Source organism: Vespa crabro, chromosome 11 (genome assembly GCF_910589235.1).
Source record: "Vespa crabro chromosome 11, iyVesCrab1.2, whole genome shotgun sequence".
NCBI classification, from domain to species: domain Eukaryota; kingdom Metazoa; phylum Arthropoda; class Insecta; order Hymenoptera; family Vespidae; genus Vespa; species Vespa crabro.
In genome coordinates this window covers 4,731,297-4,754,931 of record NC_060965.1, presented here as the reverse complement: position 1 = coordinate 4,754,931, position 23,635 = coordinate 4,731,297, and the positions used below count along the sequence as shown (strand labels likewise).

Sequence of the window (23,635 nt, the reverse complement as noted above, 5' to 3'; positions counted from 1 at the left end):
GGGGAAGTAAATATTAATGTAGAAAAAAAAAAATACAATAGAAAACAACACGAGAAGGAAACACTGGCCACGAGTAGTCAAAGGACAATAAATAGTCCGGCCGGTTAGGATACGTTCGTTCGCTCCTTCGTCGCGGATGCGAAAGCTCTCTCTTAGGCTCTATCGGCTTCCTTGAAAGCTAGGCGCACGCTCGCAACGAATAGCGACATCGATCGAAGCACCCTCTATTTAACCATCCACGTTGATTGGTCCTTTATACATAAGATGCGCGCGCCCGCTCAAATTTCACTCTACAATCGAGCGCTTGCGCATTTATACGAACCTAACGAAAAATTCGAAACATTTTTCTGATGTTTTTTTTTTCTCTTTTTTCTTCTTCTACTTCTTCTTCCTCTTTTTCTTCTTCTTCATCTTTTTTTTTCTTTATTTTTTTTTTTTATTTATTTATTTCTTTTTTTTTTTCTTACTCGAAATCATTAGACGCACGTAATTTACGTATAATTTCGTTCGTTCTTAAGTGTTCGATGTAATATAACGATGATGATTGAGATATTAATAAAAAACAAAAAAAAAATCTTTGATCAATCTCTTCATAAATATTGATTTGAATCAATGATACAATATCATGTAGAAATATAGATTTGACGTGTGAATTATATCAATTAATTATAATATAATCATTTCTAATATATCTGATTCGTTAACTCGTGTAATCTTATCATTTGACGAATCTTTGGGTAGATATTTAACCGATGGATTATTAATTGAATTTCTGATTTGAAATCGAAATTTGACAAGATCATCGGCTGATAACATATCGTTAATTTATTTCTTTATAAGTACGTCAACTCATAGAGAAGTCAAACCATAGATATAATTTTTTATACTGCTAAAGATTATGCGTTCTCAATAAATAAATTAAAGGAAGAAATTAAATATTCATTTGTGTATTCCTCAGGACATCGTATTCGTAAATATCTGAAGTATACTACCACAATTTTTAAATGATAATGTCAAAGAGGAATCGTAATTTGTCAAGATATTTTTCACTTTCTCCGACCAATTCCAAAAGATCAACTTTTGTTTTCTAGTTTCTAAATCTACGTGAAGTAGAGTAAGATTTTTGACGACTGTTGCATCGATTCTCAAAACGTTACGTCCCTCTATTATCACAGGTATACTTTCGGGACATTTATTACACCTACGTAAGAAAAACAATATTAATCTCAGTATCTTATAAATTGTCTATATATCCCAAAAATTTAAATTCAAATCTTATCTATCTTACCATTCCAAGACTTGTTCTCTTAAATATTCCGCAGCTGGAAAACTCAACGATTGCTTGGGCAAAACGAATAGTACGGTAATATCGTTGATAACTCGTTCCTCGATCAATAGACCAGGTCTGGCCGCAAAGTAAAGAAGGTGAATAAGATTTATAACAATTCCAACTATCATACCATATTCCAAGCTAAGACCGAGACAACATATCAGTGTAACTATCAATGGTACGAGATCGATTTCTATGAACCCAGAAATGTATTAAACTGTAAATACATTATAACGTTCAATTTGTTAAATACAATAGGTATAAAAGAAAATTCTCTTACTTTTCGTACGCCAAAGAGCTGAAAATACGTCCACTTCAAACATGTAATACATAGCAATAATTATTACAGCGGCTAAAGTGGCTTTTGGGATTAACTCGAAGATCGAAGTTAAAATACCACATGCCAGTAATACCAGAAGACCGGTTATTATACCACCCATTGGAGTTTTCACGCCAGATGCATTGTTCACCGCGGTTCTTGTAAAACTACCGGTCGTTGGCATCGACCTAACGAAACTTCCAATAACATTGCAAAGTCCAACCGCTAACATTTCTTGCGTTGCATCCAAAGTCTTTCCTTTTGCTGTAATGGAATAAAGAAAAAAAAAAGACATAATTAATTGGTTGAACACAAGATTTTTTTTCTAATAATAATAAACGAAGAAAATGATAAAAAGATTAATATCTACGAATATTTCATACAATCACTTTCATGATAATAATTAACATTATAAAAGATTCGGTGATATGCAAATCTTTCAATTGATTCCACTTAAGATAATACAATCGTGTCAAGCACGTCTCTTCCTTTGCTTCGATTATTAATTCATTTTAAAGTCGATAACACGTTCTTGGTAAGTCTATAATACGGAACTAGGTACATACATATACATATACATAAATAATGTATATGGTAGTAAGTTTTGCATTATTACTAACTTGTGATCTACTTTCTTGCTTATATCTTCATTAAGTATTTATAAGATCGCTAGATAGTGCATAAATTAATTTTAGTGCATAAAACTCGTTATGCGACGTTTTCATTCGTTTTACTTCTTCATTGTAATTTTTCGTTTTCTTTTTCTTTCCTTTTTTTTCCCCCCTTTAAATATTAAATTCAATTAAACATACCGAAAGCCTTAGCTATAGCAACACTTTCCAAAATGGCGATCAATGGTATCGATGCGATGGTACTACCGAGTTCTTGAATCAATTCAGGGAATTGATAAGTCTTGTTATTGGTGTCTATAGAAAATGGCGGCGATTTAAAAGGCGGTAAACCTTGTGTAATATTCCCAGTAATCTTGAAAGGTTTCAGATCGTATAAAGATAAGAGAAAAACCAAGAATATACCCATAATAACGACCACTGCGTTTCTAGCCAAACATATCAGCCACATAATCTTTTGGAATATAGTACCTTTCTTTTTACCAGGCAAATTCTAAATTAATTAAGAAAATCATTTTCTTATTTACTATATTAATCAACAAATTATGTATCTTATTATATAATAAATTAAGAGTCTTTGAAAACAATTTGACGATTATGATTACATAGATAATATTGATAAGATTTATGATCTACTTGAAGTTAAAGCTCAAATTGAAATCTAATCTATTAGGATTGAATGTATTTAATAGATATTACTCAATTACTAACCTTTAAACATACTAACAATATTATAGTTGTAACACCAAGAACAGTATCCCATAATGTGATACTATCATAGTGATTAATTATTTTATAGATCGAATCGACGAAGGAATCGCTTTTACCACTTATACCAACGAGTGTGCCTAATTGCGAAGTTGCTATGATGATCGCTGCGGCATTCGTAAAGCCACAAATAACTGGCATGCTTATAAAATCAACTAGAAAACCAAGTTGAAATATTCCCATTGCTGTTATTATGCATCCTGATAAGAAAGATATGAGAACCTGCAAAACGGATTATAACATTTATATTAAATATAAAACGTGTTATAATCATTTTTTTTCGTGTAGATACGAAATTATTTTATATCAAAAAATGAATTATATCATTCGATGAAATACCAATTTTTCTTACAGCAATATCTTCGCCTAATGTTAGAACATGATGTTGAGATAATAACGCCATTATGGCCGTAGGGCCAACAGTCACTTCTTTTGTACTACCAAACACTAGATACACGAAACATCCCATGAAACTGCTATACAAACCATACTGTAATTTACAAATATTATAATTACAATAATAAAAAGAAGGAAATTTAATTCTTACAAAGATATGAAGTATTAGATAAAATCCTGTTTTTTTTTTTTTTTTTTTTTTTTTAATTATCTAATAATTAAAAATTTGTCATCTACAAAACGTTAATAAATTGCTTTCTTATTTACTCTTATCTGATTAAAAAAGAATGATAAGCAATATACCTGAGGTGGAAGAAGAGCGACTGTTGCATAAGCTATACCTTGTGGTATAACTGTTAATCCAACTGTAAATCCTGCCAAAATATCTTGCAGACATTTTCCCCAGTTGTAATGTGGCAACCATTTTAAAATCGGTATCCTTCGAACAAGGATTTCTTTGGCGTTACAGCTCGAAGTGGAAGAACTTACCCCTTTGACAAACGATAAGAATCATTAAATTTGAAGGGACAAGAAAGAAGGAATAACAAAATTCACGATAATATTCCATACACATAACGAATTGTATTTTTTAAATATATTTAGTGCACGAAACTGAAAAAAAAAAATAAAGAAAATATTTACGTACACATAACCATATCTTTGTGATGAATCAATTAAAATACCACCGCGAAATATCCTATACTTTGGTGTCAATTAAAGCTAAAAAAGAAAAAAAAAATAAAACAAAACAAAATAAAAATAAAAACGAAAAATGTTTAAATACAGATGTCAGATAAAGATAATTAATACGAAGTTATTGTCACGAGGAACGTGAAAAGACTGAGACATCCTTAACGATTAGAAAGATATAAGCTAATAATAAGCTGCTCTTTGCTAAGAGATATTTAGATTGGATTTGAAGTGCGATAAAATGATTAATGCTCGATTACTCGCTCTTTGTCAGATAATAGCATTTCAAATGTACGACTGAAAAAGACTATAGAATACGACAACTTGGATGATGTTGTATCGTGAGAAAACATTTATTGTTTACTTTAAAATACTAAACATAACGTGTTTATTATTTCATATTCCACGGTCGATAAAAATCTCATATAAGAAATGAAGACGTAAGAGTACAATAGATATAAAAACATAAGCTGGATTTTTCTTTGAACGTCACACTCAAAGTTGCTCTTACTATATTGTTCATTAATTAATTCGATTGTAAATAATTTAACGAGTACAATATAAGAAGAAAAAAGGAATAAAAATAAATATATTCACAAAAAAAAATATATATATAAAAAAAAGAAATATATTCACAAGAAAAAAAAAGTAAAATAAATATAAATACGTATATAAATTTATTATCAACACTTAAACGTATATTAATATTTTTTTAATTAAAAATAATTTTAGATGTATTAATAATTTATAATTTCGATAAATAAAAAATTATAGTTGGATATAAAAAGCATAATTATGTTTTGTAATAAAGAAAAACATGATTGAAACGTTAAACATTTTTTTTCCAATTATTTTCCATATTCCATTAAACATATTTAAGAAAAAAAATACCGTGGGTGAGCTTAATGCAAAGGTGAAAAAAAAATTATATCGAAAAAAAATCTACACTTTTTCGCAGTCGGTAGGACTCGAACCTACGCTCCCAGAGGGAATCTGATTTCTAGTCAGACGCCTTAACCACTCGGCCACGACTGCTTATGAAATCAGGTTGTTTTATAATTTATAACACTTCAGTATAACATTTGTAATATAATTTAATTAATTAAGTATTTATATGCTTTTTTCACACACAAAAAAGGTAAAATTAAAGAGTGAAAACACACGTTAGAATAAAAAAAAAAAAGAAAAAAGTCTAACTTTTTGAGGATGAAAAGAAAAAGAAATTAAATTACAGGGAAAGATTGAAAAATCGTAAAAAATTGTTCTATTGTTCTAACATATTCTAAGGTCTTAGATCACAGATCTTAACAGGACTAAGATCTATAGGATTGTTATATTTACCAACTTTAACATACGCGAAATCTTCTCGATCATCAACCAATTTTGTTAAATATTGTAAAAAAAGTAATGAACTCGAACGAAATTAACACTCTTAGTCGAATAATCACGTGCTTGTTTAAATCGTACGATTAATAAGAAAGATGTATTTTTATAGTGATTATACAAATGAAATGATGTTTCTTATCTTGAATACGATATGAAAAAGAGAGAGAGAGAGAGAGAGAGAGAGAGAGGGAGAGAGAGAAAGAAATATTTGGGAAGGCGACTGTACATTGAAAAGAAACAATTTAAGAAGGCAACTGTACTGGTAAAGGAAAGATACGCTAATAATAATAAAAAAAAAATTATGAATTATCCGTGAAGCATAAATCATGCCCTATATGATTCGTTTCGATGATTAATCATCGGATATGGAAATTAAATAAACAAAAGAGAGAGGTTTGAAACGTTACGCCGAGTCTGATATGATTATTCGAAAAATGCAAGATGATACAAACACGATATCCAATTATCATAGACAACTAATCACTCTCACTATCATATATCAGATTTTCTATAAGATATCAATGCAATACTGCAATAAGAGGAAGTTTCTATTATACCGGAAATGCATATGATCTATACACACACATACACACACACGTGTGTGTATGTGTGTGTACATATAATGTGTATGTGTGTGTGTGTATGTGTATATATATATATATATATATATATATATATATATATATATACACGATAATCGAAAAACTTACTAGGTGTTAACAATGGCGTTCTTTCATAAACGTTTTCTCTGAGAAACGACATAGCGTGAAATTGTTAGGCACTACTGAACAGCAAGCGAACATATCAGTAGAATTATTGCAACATGAGTAGAAAAGAGTTTATCCGTCGATAAGACAGAATGTGAACTAGTTTTATCATATCATAACATTCGGCGCTTGGTCAGTGTTTTCATACATTTGTACGAATGCATAAAAAGAAAAAGATACGTCACTAGATTTAATGTATTAGTCATTTCATTGCTCAACTTTTAAACTTTATATTTAACCGTTGTTATTACTATATGTATAAAAATCAATCATTATATCTTTGAAGTCTTATCAAGGAAGATATTACGTTTTATATGTATGTACCTATGTACGTATATACTTTTCGACATAAAACTATCGATAAAGATTGACGTAAAAGCGGAAAACCCGTATAAACTTAACATTTAATTATTCCCACGCTACGTTATTACTTATGTTTATAGTTACTTATATTTTCCCAGATTAAGGATGAGAAAGCTAAGGTCACAACAACTAACGTCATTTCTTTTTCTCTTCGTCTTTCAAGACAAAGAATGCTATCGTGCGAAAAGACCATGAGAACGAAAAATTACATTCTGAAAGACAGAAAGCACATTCCAGAGTTGCATAATCAGCTATGTAATGTATACATGCATAGAACCTCGTTAGAAATATCCGTTTCACTCAGACATTACGAATAAATATGTCTTAGAGATAAGTGAATTAACATAAACTACAAAAGATCTTGGAACAATTTAGATAAAACTATGCACAAAAAAGAAATAAATTTTTACCATAGAATTACTTTATTACAACGATATATATCTTCGAATCTTTAAAAATCATATCACGTGTGCACACTTGCTTTTTTTTAATCGGTAAACTGTGTCGATAAAAGAGAAAGAGACGATCGATCATGCGTAAAAACGATTTCTACTTTATCCACGCGTAACCGCAGATATAAACCGCACACGAGTTTCCTACCTTATCGATAGAAACGGATTTACCATATGTTGATAATGATTATCGATGAAAACTTCCTTACGTTAATATATTCTGTCTCTCTCTTTCGGAAATTTTATATAACCGCGAACTTTTATGGAATTCCGGCGGGAAGACTATATATCAATTTAAACATATTTTGAGCGAAAACACCTAGGAACAAAAAGCGGATCGACGAGGATGGGATTCGAACCCACGCGTGCAGAGCACATTGGATTAGCAGTCCAACGCCTTAACCACTCGGCCACCTCGTCGCTGTTTTATGAATACTCGTCTTCAAGTAACCTCTTCAATTATTAATTTTTAATGAAATAATTTTTTTTTCTTTTCTTCTTTACTTTTTCTCTTCTTCGAAACTTTATATTATGTATTAATTTCCGGAGTTTCGATCTAAAAAAAAAAAAGAGAAAAAAAAATATTAATAATAATAATAACAATAACGATAATGATAATATCTCAATACGATGGATCATTCATCCATCGTATTATTAGAATAATCCTACGAAATTCAATTTTTAATTCAACGACATAATTGTATTCTAACGATATCTCATTTGTTATTGTATGACGTAATATTAATTCAAAAAAGGATTCTTTTTCTTTTTTTATTCTGGCTCAAGTATAATTACGAGGGAAAGTATGAACAGTTAAAAGAAAATGCATATAATGACTAAAGAATTCTAAACGGATAATTTTACGGTACTTTCCAACGAATGGCACTTATCGTCTAATTTTTCCTGTTAGTTTTGCCGGTAAAATCCAAATTAGTTATAGACATGACTATTTTTCCTTTTTTTTTTTATAAGGATATATCGTTAAATGACGACGATGCAATCGTACTTTATTCTTAATCGCCATAAAAGTCTCATCATTGTTTATCGTGATCACATTATGTCAGTAATAAATGAGTTTTTCTTCAATTGTAAACCAAAAAAAAAAAATAAAGAATAAAAGAAATAGAAATGGAAGAAAAAACAGCTCCTATTATCGTGAATACTCTTACGTAGTAGCATGAAGATCGTTAATTTCATGCTAATTCGATCCCTATCGATAGGAATTCAAGGAAATCATTAATGATTTTACCGTAAATGCGAAATCGGCAATATTTTTTTCAACAAAAATTTGCCTCGGCTATTGTATCGTCGCCGAAATGAAAACAAAAAATGGATCTCTTTTACGAACGATCATCGGCGTGTAACGATCGCAATTTGCGCGAATTCCATTCGTAATGTGCTACTCGTAAGCGATCGGTCGTATGATGTAACAAAAACCGGAAGTTAACGTAAGATAACAATTGGAGTTACGCCAGAAAAAAAGGAGGGAAAAAAAAGAAAAAAGAAGTTCCTTTTGCTTCTATCTCTCTTCTCTGTCGAACGAACGTATGGAAATAACAAAGTATCGTTCGAAAGCATGTTCTTTATATTATTTCATAATATTATGTTGGTAAATATTATTCAATACTTGTATCAAGGATATTCTAATTATCGATGAATAAATTGTTTCTTTGCTCGAGATTAATTTAAAATGTTTACAGCGTTCTGTTATCGACAAGAAACGTCCTAAATCATTTTTATCTCTAGCTTTTTTTCCTTTTTTTTGTATTTTCCAGAAATGTAATCTCTTTTATTTTAAACATATATATATATATATATATATATATATATATTTCCCCTTAATTCTATTGTATTTTTAACGTCGTTAAAAATATAATAGAATCAACAGTCTGCCTATTGCCGACATAATACTTTTCCTTATTTCTATATATCTAATCGTTTATGATACATACACGTATATATGTATATGTGTATATATATATATTTTATATATATAATAAGTAAATAAAAAAATAAATAAATAAATATAAATAAATATAAATATATATATATAAAATATATAAATATATAAATATATAAATATAAATATATAAATATATATATATATATATTTATATACAGTACATGTATATAAAAATAGAGTACATTATTGCGTTTAGAAACAAGTGAGTTAAATGCCCGCATAGAAGATAGCGAATTTCTTAGCAGCGATATTCTAAACAGGTGTCTATGTGTGTTAATGGTGGGGAACCGTTCTTCTTTTTTTGGGGTGGAGGGGAACTGGTTTTAAAAAGAACACTATATACTCCGTATGGTTAACCAAGAACTGCGCAGCATTTCGTTCTTTCCTAATACGATCTAATCCGCTTTGAATTGCTTGAAAGTTTGGTATATAATCCTCCGAAGAACTATTACTTATTAACTTTATTACAGATCGATTGACGTTAAGTATGTTGGTAAAAAAAGAAAAAAAAAAAAGATAAAAAAAAGATAAAAAGAAAGTAAAGAAGTTACCTAATCAAAAAATTCAAAAGTCGTATATATTTCATTTGAACAACTCAAATATACGAATAACTTGTAACAATATATTTTCCTTTTTTATTCCTGACCATTAATAATCATGTTATATTCGTTCAAATCTTTGTTCTTTTTCATTTTTATTAATAATATTCTTGCTAATGTGACAAATGAAATATAATAATGAATAGAAGAGGAAAAAAAAATGAAAAATATATATAATAAATACATTCGTCCAAACGTTGATTCCAATGTTTTACGAGAAAAAAATGAAAAATGATATCAATCTTGATTTATTTTGTTATACACTTAGCATTCAAGCTGCGACATATTATTTCATCATCTTAACACGTGCAACTCGAATGTGTATTTGTCTTATTTCTTTTTTTTTTCTTTTTTTTTTCTTATCTTTTTTTTTCTTTTCTTTTTTTTACTTTTCTTTTTTTTTCTTATATCTATGTATAATTCTTCAACTTGTTCTCCTCTTTTTCCACTAAAATTATCCTTTTAAATGCGCAATCGAGCTGATAAACATACTATATCGATCTACATCGTCTCATTAATACAATCATACCTAAAAAGAAAAAAGCAGTAGATAAATAGAAACGTTTGAATAGAAAATGCAAGAATATATTACGATCATAGTAATCACGTGCACGTCACTCAGAAAGATATTTCGAATTCATTTTAACTAGGTCATGTTTCAAACATTTTTAATGCGAAGTAGAACGAAAACATAAAAAGAAAAGATATAAAAAATTTCGATGACAATAAAAAGAAAAAGAAAAAAAAAAGGAAAACGAAAAAGAAAAAAGAATACAAAAAATCGCAGATAAAGATTAATCGCACGTTAATTGATTTATGATAGAGAATAACAGACGTAAATAAACGTTTTTTTAAATAGACGTAACTTAACGCCGTTTTCTAACAACGATGAGCAAAAAATTAACCTGTAGGAAAAAAATGGACAGAAGAGGAGAGAGGAGAAATTAAAAAAAAAATATATATATATACCTATTGCGATCATTTTTCAAATATATTCGATACGCGAAAAGAAAAACCGCGCGAACGTCGTAGCCAATAACTTTGCGAGAAATGCTGTCTAACTCTGGACACGTGACTGGAATAGTCGAGATACTACCAGTTATAAGGATAGCAGTGGGAGTGCAAAATACAAGGAGGTATATATATATGTATGTACAGTGACGTATATTAATGGTCCCTTATAAGGATATTCCTTTCTACTTTTTTCTTTTTTTAATTTTAAAATATAAAACTAAAAGTAAATGTAAGAATAGAATAAAATTGTGTAAGTGCAATGTATATGAATATGTAATATGCATATCATTATCTTATCAGTTAATATCTAATGAAAATTAAAAGGTCGGAAAAATCTGTTTTTTGTCAAATTCATTATATTATATATTTAGACTCTACTGTTTGTAAAATTACAGTCAAATGTTAATTTAATTAATTTTCCTTAATATATTATAATATATTAATTAAATTATATTTCTATATTATATTAATATATTAATTGTCCTAAATATTACATTGATATAATAAAAAATTTCTATTACTTCTGACTTAGTTAAAACTTCGACATACATATATATATATATAAGTATTGCGCTTTTTACCTCAATCTCTCTCTGTTCCTTTCTCTCTTTCTCTCTCTCTCTCTCTCTCTCTCTCTCTCTCTCTCTCTCTCTCTCTCTCTCTCTCTCTCTCTCTCTCTCTATTGCACAATAATTTTTCACACAGTTATTTCTAATTTATCCTTAAAATATATATATAAACATTGCACTTATTGTAAAACAATGTTATTTTCCCCCTAGTCATTTCTAATTTATCCTGAAACTTACATAATATAATATTTCCCAATTTACTTGTAATTTATCCTCAATGTATATAAACATACAATTACACAATGATATTTTTCTTGATTCTATTTAATTTATCCGTGAAACTAATAAAATATAATAAAATTTCCTTTCGTTGTAATTAATCCTGAATATCATAAATAGATGATCGCAAACACACAATAACTCTTTGTTTATTATTAATTGATCTTCAGCATAACCATATAAACATTGTGCACTTTCACAATGACAAAAAATAAAGTGTTAATTGAATAAATTAAAAGTTTGATAAAAATTAAAAGGGGATATTATATTTTAAAGTAAATATCATTAATATACCTAACTGTACATATGTATAATACTAGTATACAACGAAAGGAGAGTTCTTGGTAGGGGACACGAAAACATTATACGGACCAACCAAATGGCTATCGTCTCCTCAGCTGCGCTGGTGAGCCAGCTTTGACTCCCACACGAAAGGAAGAGAGTCATTCGTGCGTGCTTCACGGAGCAACTAACTTGCTCCTTACGAGAAGTGCGCGGACTCCTGACGTTTCGTGTTGGATCACAACAGTGAACATTCACCGTCGAGTTCTTTTCCTCTTTCTTCCTCTCATCTGCCTGTCTGTTTAGCTCTCTCTCTCTCTTTCTCTCCTTCTCTCTCCCTCTCTCTCTCTCTCTCTCTCTCTCTCTTTCTCTCTTTTTCGCGTGTCTACTTAACTCGGTAAGAAATAAAGAAAAAAAGATAAAACAAAAAGGTAAATTCATATCTCGCGTTGTCATTTTCTATCTTTTGCTGCGTATTTTTATTAAATTACGTTCTATCTTATATACAACTATTATTTATTTTCTTTCTCTTTCTCTTTCTTTTTCTTTTCTTTCTTCTTTGTTTATTTTTTTTATTTTTTTTCTTTTTTTTTTTATTTTTTATTAATTTATTTATTTATTCATTTATTTATTTACACCTTCCGAAGGAAGAAAAAGATATCTCGGACGTTCGGGAATCGTGTGATGATGTATCGATGTGTCCGCTATCGAATGGAAATGATGTCAACGTGAGTAAGCGAGAGAGACTATAACGGTAAGCTATCAAGAAATTATGCGTACATTCGCATCGTTTACGAATCTTTTTTATTTCTTTTTTCTTCCACTTCTCCTTCTTCTTCTTCTTTTTCTTTTTCTTTTTTGTTTCTGTTACTTTGAATTTTACGATGTTAAATGTGTTTATTCTGCTTTGAAATAATAATAATAAACAAACTGATTAGCAAACATATATACATATGTAAATACGATTCAAGATATTATGATTACGTTAAACTCGATCACAAAAACTTTTTTTGCAAACGAAGAGAAAATGTGTATGTGTATATGTGCATACCTTTAAGTTCGTGTACGTTTATTTGTGTATGGTTTTTATCCGATAGAGTACGTTGTACGGATAGTACGTCTAACACGTGGCACCTATTAAGTTTTAAATCAAATTATTTCGAATGTTGTATTAAACGATTAACCACCACGTGTAATGTGTGTGCGTGTGCGTGTGTGTGTTATAGATTTTGATACAAAAAAAAAATAAAATAAAATAAAGAAAATAAAATTCAAAGGTTCGCTTTAATAATCCAGTAAACGTGCGTTATCGCGTTCTTTGTTCTTGTATTGTTAATATAATTTTTTATTATCGCCAACGTGGACTTATGTATTTCTTCATTACAATGAAATTTCATTTCATTCTTGACCCTTAGGAATAAAAAAAAAAAAAAAAGAAAAAAGAAGTGATTAAATACGAGCTTTTATAACATGACTGATACGATATCGAGATTTCAAATTCGATCCTTGAACATTTCTATTATTTTTTTTTTTTTTTCTTTTCTTTGATATTCATCTTACACGAGAAATGATTTATTGTTTTTTTTTTTCTTTTATTTTATTTTATTTTTTTTTTTTTATTATTATTGACAATTCGACGCAACAATTCGACGTTTTTGATAAAAAATCTTAAAATGCTCGTTTGGATTTTTTTCCAATTTAACCTTTAATAATTATGCTAATAAATATTATCGTAAGGTAAACATTATTTAAATACCATTTGATTATGAACGATTAATTTAAGCAGATAAAAAATATATATAAAAAAATAAAAAAAAAGAATGCGCGAGTTTATTCCGTTTTAGACATTAAACTCGTACGGGGAAAGCATTATCCGGCTTTATGTAGAATTATAGGCCTTCTAATAAACTTTCGCATACACTTACATATATACGTGCTATGACTAAACGAACAGAACACGAAAGCATTGCTTTGCGAAGAAATTCCCCCGATGCGATCGTTCAATTTCACGAGCAAAAATTCTTACGTTCCTCACTTCGAAAGGAATGCATCAACGAACGTTTAGAATACTTCGAAGTGCAACTAAAAATGTTTCCATTGAAAATTACATTAGCCTAAAGAAAAATAGATAAAAAGAGGATTCAATTCAGTGATTTTTTTATCTTTTTTTTTCTTTTCTTTTTCTCTTACTTAAAATCATATTTTATATCTTTTTAATTATACGATATTTCGATATAAATTAATGTAAAAAAAAAAATTTCTCTATGTGACATTATTATGAATCAATTATTTTTTCTCAAAACTTTTCAAAAAAAAAAGCTTTTTTTCCTCTCAGATTGCTAAATTTTGCAAGACTTGATTGCAAACACTAGATTCCAAAATTTAAAATAACAAGTTTAATTATAAGCCTTAAAGAGTTTCGAAAAAAAGTAAATGATTTGATAAAAAGAGTAATTTGATTTTTAATATCATTTAAAAATTTGTTACTCATTCAAATTTTCTCACAAATAACGACATAAAATGGTATTTTATTGTAATTATTATCCATTGGAATATTAAAAAATTAATTTACGTGTATATGAAATATATTATAATAGCAAAAATGTAATAAAAAAAAAATCGTCCATCAAAGAAAATAATAACTAATTAATAAAATTATCGATAAACGTTACCGTCACCTTACATGACTCATAGACTTAATCGATCGAGATTATATTAACATTTCATTTTAAAGTGTCTCAAGACATTTTACTTTTTCTTTGTTTTTGGTTTTATAGTATCTTTTATTAAAAGAGAATCATTAATGTTCAAACAATGTTAAACCGATGATGTCAATGTAACGAGTGACACATTAATGCGAAAAAGAAAGCTCATAAAATGATTTAAATGTACTACATCGTGCATCGGAATTTAAAATGGCTCTTAAAAAGGAAATAAAAAAAGAAAACTGTGAGGATGACAAAATTTACATTTTATAAATTCGATTATCTGATAATAACTCACTCGTATATTACATAATAATCCCAGAAACTTGGAATCTATCTATTTTTATTTGAAAAAGAAGAAAAAAGAAGCAAAGAGGAAGGAAAAAAAGTAAAAGAAAATGAAATATAGAGCAGTAAAAGAATAGGAAAGAAATCGAAAAAGGAAAGAAGCGATTTGCTTGACAAAATTTATTCATCTATCAAGAAATATGATACTTCATTTTATTAATAAGAAATCTTGACTAATACGATATATTTCACTAACTAAATATATAATGTATAAATATTGAAAATAGTCATTGATAAAGACGAAAACCTAAACGTATACGCATATTTATTTTTTTATTTATTATTGCAAAAGAACATAAGAGAAGAATTTTACGAGTGTATATCATCCGATTGATTATCACCTTTCCCAAGGTCTCCCTCCTTGTAAAACCTTGTGAATGGATTCTAAGAAAGGAAAGGATAGAATTCTTACGTGGGATTCTTCTTTTTACTGCTTCTTTTTATTTTTCTATTTATCTGTTTTAAAGAAAAATTTATGTTTTAAATAATTAAATCGTTATAATAATTGACTACTTTTCACTTCGTTCTTATGTCAATATGTACACATAAAACAAGAATCGTACTAGACACGTTACACGTGGTATTTCAAGATATACGCTTTCTCTTTCGCACTATGAACGAATAGTTCATTTTTCTTTTTTTTTTTTTTCTTTTTTTTATTTAATTTCTTTCTTTATTTCTCTTTCGTGTTTCTTTCTCATTGTTTCTTTATCTTTCCTATTTTTTCTCTTCCTTATTTTCTCTTTTTTCTTCTTTTCTTTTTTTTTATTACATTTTCTATACATTTTTATTTTAATATTATCATTACCTTCGTTTTTCAAAATAACCGGATATAATTTTATATAACGATCGCAATCTATTATATTATTTCAAAATGACATCAAAGATACGTTTGAACGATGTAAGATAGATGTATGTATATATTCTTCCAAAGATCAATCTTATTCGAACGATTTGCGTATAATGAGGCGTCATTTTTACGATCGTGATCGTAATTCGTAGTCAAAACAGAGAGAGAAAGAGAGAATGGATAAAAGTGTCAATCCATTATATAATAACGTCAACAATAATATCGTACGTACACGCTTGAATTATTTCTCTTTTTATATAATTTATATATTTACTTTCAGTATAAATCTAAAAACTATATTTTTAATTGTTCGTAATTTATATTCTAATCCTTTTATGTATATATATATATATATATATATATATCATCGGACAACACAATTTCATATAATAAGGTTTAAATATTATAAATTAAAAAAAAGTTATATGAATCAATCACCTTAATTATTTGTCTATATCCGTGTGCATATGTAAGTTAAGAAACATTAATGAGGTTAATAATTTTAAATAAAAAAAAAAAAATACAAAATGTAAAAAAAAGAAAATAGAACAGAAAGAAATCTTTATTAAGAGTTAATAATTATTTATACATATAAATTACGATTAATCTATGAAAATGATCTTTGACGTCAAGCGCATAATTAAGAGACCGTCGTGTTGTATTCCCTCACTCCTTACACGCATATTATAAGGATCGTAACAAAATGTGAAAGGAAATCGAGAGGTAGTATGTCGTGGCACTGCCAATGCATAGAAAAACGTGATTTCGTATTTAATTGAAAGGAAAAAGGACAAATATTTAGAAAAAAAAACAAAGGAAACGGACAAAGTGTGTGAAACATTTATAGATATACATGTGTCAACATACATATGCGTATATACGTACAAACATAAATTGTATTTTAAATGCCGCATAGATAAAGCGACAATCGATCGAACGATCGATTCATCATCCTAATCACTTGATCACGCAGTTAACGGTATTTATCGAATTACTATACAACCATGAGCGGCCATTTGTTGCTAATGTATGTCCAAGAACTTCATTTGCGTTCAAGTTCACAACATCTTTTTTACTTCTTTAAAGAAAAAAAAAGAAAAAGAAGAGAAAAAAATGAAAAGATACATATTGTATAAATATGTATCTAGTTATCAACTTGGAAAAAACGATGGCTAGTTCTTCGAACTTCCTGATAAAAATAAGAATAAAAAAGAGAAAAGAGAGAGAGAGAGAAACAATAAAAAAAGATGTGCATTTTCTTATTCATTTTCTTTTATATTATTATTATTTTACGTAGAATCATAGAACAACAGACAATTTGAGGGAATTAAAATTGGCTCTATCGAATCTCTATTTACGATTTGTAAATATACCTCGAATAATAAAATTCTTTTTAAATGTAATTATGACGACTAAGTGACGTAGATGAACAAATAAAAGAAATAAATTAAAAAATGCAATCAGCATGGTAAATGAAAGAAAGAAGAAAAAGAAATGAAATATGTAAAGAAAAAAAAAAAAAAAAGAAAAGGCCGTTGATTTTAAAATAGGCGATTTTTTATCTTTGTCAATCGGTCGATTAATAAGAGACCTAAAATTAGTTTCTTTAACATGAAAAAAAAAGAAGATAAAGAAAAAAAAATAAACCTTATCATCGAGTTATTTGAAATATTTAACGAACGTCAAGTTTTACATGTTTGAATGTTAAAGAAAGCTAAGACGTATTCGCTCGATAATTGATAGGTTTGTTTTATGAATATTTTTCATCCCCAGTCCTCTCCCGCCAATCCCCGCCACCACCACCACCAACTTCTCAAGTACCGATGACTCGAGCGTAACGCAATTAACCACGGTCTTATGTAATTACTAACAGTTGTAATACATATGGCACAAGAATGAGTAGATAATTGCTTTATAGTAACCACTTTGCAATAGAATGTAGGTGAAGTTCACGCGTACAATGTATCGACAGCTAATGATTATCCGGTTACGTGTATCGACTTATAAACAAAAGAGTTAGAGGAACCAATGTGATAAAAGTCAAAATCTATTATCTATTATCTATTTTCTAACTAAATTATTTCTTTGATGATCTTTCTTTCTTTCTTTATCTATTTTTATTCAATTTTTCTTTAAATTAATAATTAATAATTATTATTATTATTATTAAATATTAATATTAATTTTATTTTTTATTAATTTTATATTAATTTTATGTAAAAAAAGTAATAAGCATCTATTTATGAGTATGTGTATGTATTCAAAAAAAGAAAATAATATTTATTTAACTATCTGTACAAATTTATTTAGAAAATATCTCAACAAATATAGATTGATGTGATAAAATGAAAAAAAAAAAAAAAAACTTAACGTATAAAATCCATGAAAAAAAATAAATTTGTCCATTCTTATAATTATATACAAATATAATAAATAGGAAATGGATGAATAATTTAATGTCTAAAATAAAAATATTCATTGTGATTTCATCATTTTAATCGATTCGTCGTCTATAAAGTTTTATTAATAGAAACGATTATGCGCAAGTTAATGACAATGATCTAAACTTAAGATAAAATTATTATAATGATTGTTTTTCAGTATCATTACTTATGATCGAGTCGAAGGATGGAGTCTACCTGAGTAAGCTTCGATCGTCCGTGACCTTGGACCACAATCCTTATTCTACGAAATCAAAAGAAGGAAGGACAAGATAACTACGGCATTATTCTGAAGAAATTTCTAACAAATCCTAACCGCCCTATCCTCTTCTTCCTCCCCTTTCCTTCCTTCCTTCTTTCTTTCCTTCCTTCCTTTCTTTCTTTCTTCCTTACTACATTTCTTTTCCTTCTGCTCTACTAATAGAAAAAAGGAACGAAAAGAAAAGAAAAAAACTCAATAGGATAAAATGGCTAAATACACAGTCAAAGAAGAGTACGATCTCGAAAGTTACAAAGAAGTCAGGCTGACCGGTTTCAACAACAACGATCCTGATCTAAGTAATAACCTTGAAACTAGACTGGCCATCGTCCATCTTCCTAGCAAAGACGATAAAGAGAGCAAGGATGACGGTGAGTCTTCTTCTTTTTCTTCCTTTCCTTAAATATCATGAAATCGAATTAAATGAGTTTCATCGTTAGAAACTCCAGACACGAATACGATTAAATTAAAGGACACACAATGCGCGCATAGCATCGCTTTCCATATTTAAACGTAACGATACTGGCACGTAGCCCGAAAGAAACTAGAAAATTGTCGAAGAAATGTTGCGGTATAATTGGCTGACCTTTCGTAACAGAAAAGACATCAGGATTTTTCATTAAAGTCGAATACGAAAGGAGAATTCTTATCGATTACCATAAATATTCAATTTCATCGAAATCATCTTATTTTTTCTTTTTTATCATTTTTAAAGCAAATATGTCATTTGAGAATGCCAAATAAAATTAATTCTTCACGTTCTATTTGTTATATATATATATATACATATATATATATATATATATATATATATATATATATATACATATCTTTTTCTTTAGCTTTTTTTTACTTCATTGAGAAGAAATTAAAAAAAAAAAAATTCGCGCGAAGATATACCTGATAAGGGAGTCACATGACAGGATCACGCACGCTCGTGATCAATGACATCATTCGGCGAAATCATTTTATATACTTCCTCTTTAAACTCATGAGAGAAATTATTTACCATGATTACGAGGAATGAAATATATATATATAAATTCTAAATTAAAAAAGAAAAAGAAAAAAAGGGAAAAGAAAGAAAAAACATAAAAAAACCGAAGCATAAATAAGAAGAAATATTTTAAAAGATAAATAAATAAATAAATAAATAAATAAAGAGAAATTACATAAAGAGAATTTTGTGTATTTATAATTTTAGGAAACCATAACAATAATTTTCTACTATCATCGATGAGGAATTGGCTTTGTCGGAGAATAAAAAGGACGTGTAGAAAAAAGTTGCTTTACAAAAGAATACCTATCCTAGCATGGTTACCAAAATATCGTAAGGAATATATAGCAAGTGACTTGGTAGCAGGAGTCACTGTTGGTTTAACAGTCATACCACAAGCCATAGCTTATGCCAATGTCGCTGGTCTACCTCTGCAAGTAAGTGCGTAAATTGATAATTTAAATAAGTCAATTAATTCCAATCTAAATTAATTCCAATCTAATTAAGTCCAATCTAAAATGTTCTTCTTTTTAAATAGCAAAAAATCCAAACGCGTGATATTCAAAAAGAAATAATAATGAAATAACACTTAAATACTGAAAAATATTTTAAGATAACCCATATATATATGTATATATATGTATATATTATTATTATATTATTATTATTATTATTATTATTATTATTATTATTATTATTAATTAGTATACACCCACAATAAGAATTTTTTAAAATGATATTAAATTTGTGCTCATTAGAAAAAATTTTTGATAAATTTTTATATTTGCTCGTTTAAATAACAAAACCTCTACGATTATATATCGTTAAATGTATAATTTGTTTAAATAAATAAAAAGCAAAGATTGAAGAATATTTTTATATGTTTCAGTATGGTCTCTATTCATCCTTCATGGCATGCTTCGTATATACTATCTTAGGCTCCTGCAAGGATGTTCCTGTAGGACCAACAGCAATAGCTGCAATCCTAACAAGAGAAACCCTTCAAAAAGCTCACTTAGGACCTGACTTTAGCGTTTTATTGACCTTCATCTCCGGCTGCATATCCTTGTTAATGGGCATATTGCAATTAGGTAATTTCATAGAGACTATTAAAGATCCGTGATAGTGATCACACCGACAACAATAAACACATCGCGTATTATGAACACTAACTTCATATCCTTCCTCGCTGGTTGTTACTTAGTATAGATTAACTAACTCTATAGATCTTTTCATTTAATCGCTTTGATCGTATAAGATAAAAGAGGACAATTTTCCGCAACAAAATAAGATTAAAATATTTCTTATTTCTATTTAATAGGTTTCTTGCTCGATTTTATTTCGGGACCAGTTTCGGTTGGTTTCACTTCAGCCGCAGCGATCATCATCGCTACCAGTCAAATGAAAGATATTTTAGGGATCAATATATCTGGTGGAAAATTCTTAGAAGTCTGGCAAATGATTTTTGAAAAGATCGGTGATACCAGGCCATGGGACGCTACGTTAGGAATTGTTTGCATAATTGTTTTGTTACTTCTCAGGGTTAGAATGATTAATTTATATAATTAAATTGATCTATCCTTCGCTTACCTAGCATGTAACATAATCATATTTCTATCTATAGAAAGCCAAAGATCTGCCGATAATGACACGGAATGTTAAGATGCCGACGAAAATTCAATTGACGTTAAGAAAATTGATTTGGTTGATCTCAACTGCCAGAAACATCTTAATCGTTGTCGTTTGTGCTGTCATGTGTTGGCTATTGGAACTTTATCTTGGTTCATCACCAGTCATGTTAACAGGAGAAGTAAAGGCAGGTCTACCGAATTTCCATTTGCCATCTTTCGAATCGAGTGTTGGTAATCAAACCTATCACTTCAGTGACATGGTCAGCGAATTAGGTTCCGGATGTCTAGTCGTACCTTTGCTGAGTCTTCTGGAAACTATTTCCATCGCCAAAGTATTCAGTAAGAAATTATTATTTTTAACATTATATAAAATGTAATGTAAAATATAAGTTATCATTATAATTTTATAATAACTATAATTTTAATATTTTATTTTACATCATGTCCACCTTTTCCTTTAGACGATGGTAATCCTATAGACGCTACTCAAGAAATGTTAGCATTAGGTGTATGCAACGTGATTTCCTCTTTCGTATCATCAATGCCAGTCAGTGGTGGACTCAGTCGAGGTGCTGTTAATCATTCCTCTGGTGTCAAGACTACTTTAGGTGGAATATATACGGGTCTTCTTGTCTTAATATCATTACTATTCCTTACTCCATATCTTCAATATATTCCTAAAGCAGCACTTGCGGCAGTTATTATAGCAGCTGTAGTCTTTATGGTTGAATTCCATGTTATCAAGCCAATGTGGAGGACTAAAAGTACGTATGCCTCTTGTGAAATCTTAACATTTGTTAATGTATCTTGTAATAGATGAGTATATATGTATGTGATCACAAGATACATTAACAAATTTTATCATTGTTTATATTTGATATAAATTAACAAATTATCACTAGATTTTGTTATCAACGAATTCTATGATTTCTTCTAGAGATCGATCTGGTACCTGCGATTGTAACATTTTTATGCTGTCTTTTCGTGAGATTAGAATTAGGTATAGTGATCGGCATCGGCGTTAATCTTCTATTTTTGCTTTATGCATCGGCCAGGCCATCTTTGCGAGTCCAAAAAGCTACAGTGAGTGCTACTATTTTTCTTCATATTTTATAAATAATATTTAAAAACGTTAAATTGTATATTTTTCATGTATTTTTCTAGAGTATAAGCGGCTGTGAATATCTTGTCATAACTCCAGATAGAAGTCTTGTCTTTCCAAGTGTTGAATATGTTCGAGCTGTAATTAGTAAACAGGGATCAAAACAGGGTGTTACTGTACCTGTTGTTATTGATTCCACTCACATACAAGCTGTCGATTTTACTGCAGCTAAGGTAAAACCTTCGAAGATCTTTAAGACAAATCAAATGTATTTTTTTTCTTTAATTTTTACCTTCATCATTTTTTTATTTTCAGGGTGTGAAGAATTTAATAGAAGATTTCTCAAAACGTGGTCAGCCTTTAATCTTTCATAATTTAAAGCCTAGTATTGTTGAAATTTTCAGAGGAGTAAAACCATCAAGTCTGAAGTGTAGCTCCAGCGAACTCGAATTAAACGACTGCCTTAAAGGTAAATCTTTATCGATCATATTAAACATTGTTGACCGTTTACGTGTATATTTATACATGCGTACAAGACTTATGTAATTATTAATCTACAAAATTGTATAGGAGCCGTCATTATTATTTTTTATTGTATCTACTTTATTTTTTATTAATCTTTATATATATATATATTTAAAATTTTTCTGATTTTATAATATTTTAATAACGATTTTAATTCAATTATGAACATAATCAATATGAAATGCATTAATTTTTGGTCTCAACAATGTGTTAATGTATGTTTATTATTATTATATATAATTTATTATATTATTATTTATATAATTTGATCTAAATTAATAATTTATTTTCTTTATCTTTCAGAATATTCAAATATTTCGACGACAACTATAAGCAGGTATTGAATATATTTTAATATTTTTGATGATTCATAAATAAGCAGGTCGCCCTATTCTCCGCTCTTGGCAAGTAACAGTATTATGTCAGCACTTTAGAATTAAAATGCCAACTGCGTCGGATGTATAAGCATACAGGGATTTTAAAAATGAAATGTTATAACCTGATTTATATTCTATACTGTTGCTTACGCATAAAAAAATGATCCGCCGAAGATATTATATATTTAATAATATTCTTTTTTTCTTCGTTATATAATTTTTAGTTATGATTGTTCAATGAACATGTATAAAAGGTTCGATAAACATTACTCTGGTATAACAGTATTGTATCGTTTAATGAATTAGTTAATATACTAATTAATAATTAATGAACCTTTTTAGTAAAAAAAAAAAAAAAAGTTAAACGTTTTTTGACTGCTCTATAAGTGAGATTATATGTATATCGTATAATTAAGAATTCATATTTATTGATAAAAACTAAATGAAATGTAATTGATAAATAAAATCATCAAAAAACGTCTAACTAGAATATATATTTAAGCTTTATGACGAGCTTTGTAACCATAACTGAAAAAATTAAAAAAGAACAAAGTAAAAAGAACTATGTATTCTTAAGCATAAATCGGTAAAACG

At 28.6% G+C, this 23,635-nt stretch overlaps 2 protein-coding genes and 2 non-coding genes across 10 annotated transcripts; 1 reads left to right on the top strand and 3 right to left on the bottom strand.

Moving 5' to 3' along the window:
* Positions 1-412: 412 nt before the first annotated feature.
* On the bottom strand, positions 413-6,378 carry LOC124428235 (sodium-independent sulfate anion transporter-like). 5 transcript variants are annotated; one of them, XM_046972113.1, is made up of 9 exons: positions 6,229-6,285; positions 4,089-4,162; positions 3,746-3,933; positions 3,399-3,536; positions 2,990-3,268; positions 2,462-2,771; positions 1,611-1,913; positions 1,289-1,523; positions 413-1,201 (listed from the first exon to the last, which is right to left on the bottom strand). In XM_046972113.1, exons 2-9 carry the CDS (start codon positions 4,096-4,098, stop codon positions 955-957), a joined length of 1,710 nt encoding a protein of 569 aa, XP_046828069.1. In that variant the 5' UTR covers positions 4,099-4,162; positions 6,229-6,285; the 3' UTR covers positions 413-954. The 5 variants fall into 5 exon arrangements, with proteins under 5 accessions (XP_046828069.1, XP_046828070.1, XP_046828067.1 ...); XM_046972114.1 differs by lacking the exon at positions 6,229-6,285 and adding an exon at positions 5,474-5,672; XM_046972111.1 differs by lacking the exon at positions 4,089-4,162 and having other exon boundaries at positions 6,229-6,378.
* Positions 5,086-5,167, bottom strand: Trnas-aga. The gene has a single exon. It is a non-coding gene; the product is annotated as a tRNA-Ser (tRNA).
* A 1,060-nt stretch (positions 6,379-7,438) lies between the features above and the next one.
* On the bottom strand, positions 7,439-7,520 carry Trnas-gcu. The gene has a single exon. It is a non-coding gene; the product is annotated as a tRNA-Ser (tRNA).
* Positions 7,521-11,905: 4,385 nt separating this feature from the next.
* LOC124428128 (sodium-independent sulfate anion transporter-like) lies at positions 11,906-23,485 on the top strand. 3 transcript variants are annotated; one of them, XM_046971846.1, is made up of 12 exons: positions 11,906-11,930; positions 12,454-12,560; positions 18,311-18,780; positions 19,614-19,843; positions 20,296-20,497; positions 20,728-20,948; positions 21,031-21,376; positions 21,499-21,801; positions 21,975-22,120; positions 22,202-22,372; positions 22,455-22,608; positions 22,968-23,485. In XM_046971846.1, the coding sequence occupies exons 3-12, from the start codon at positions 18,618-18,620 to the stop codon at positions 23,006-23,008; spliced, it is 1,977 nt and encodes a 658-aa protein (XP_046827802.1). In that variant the 5' UTR covers positions 11,906-11,930; positions 12,454-12,560; positions 18,311-18,617; the 3' UTR covers positions 23,009-23,485. The 3 variants fall into 3 exon arrangements, with proteins under 3 accessions (XP_046827802.1, XP_046827800.1, XP_046827801.1); XM_046971844.1 differs by lacking the exon at positions 11,906-11,930 and adding an exon at positions 11,942-12,203; XM_046971845.1 differs by lacking the exon at positions 11,906-11,930 and adding an exon at positions 11,942-12,237.
* The last annotated feature ends 150 nt before the right edge of the window (positions 23,486-23,635 follow it).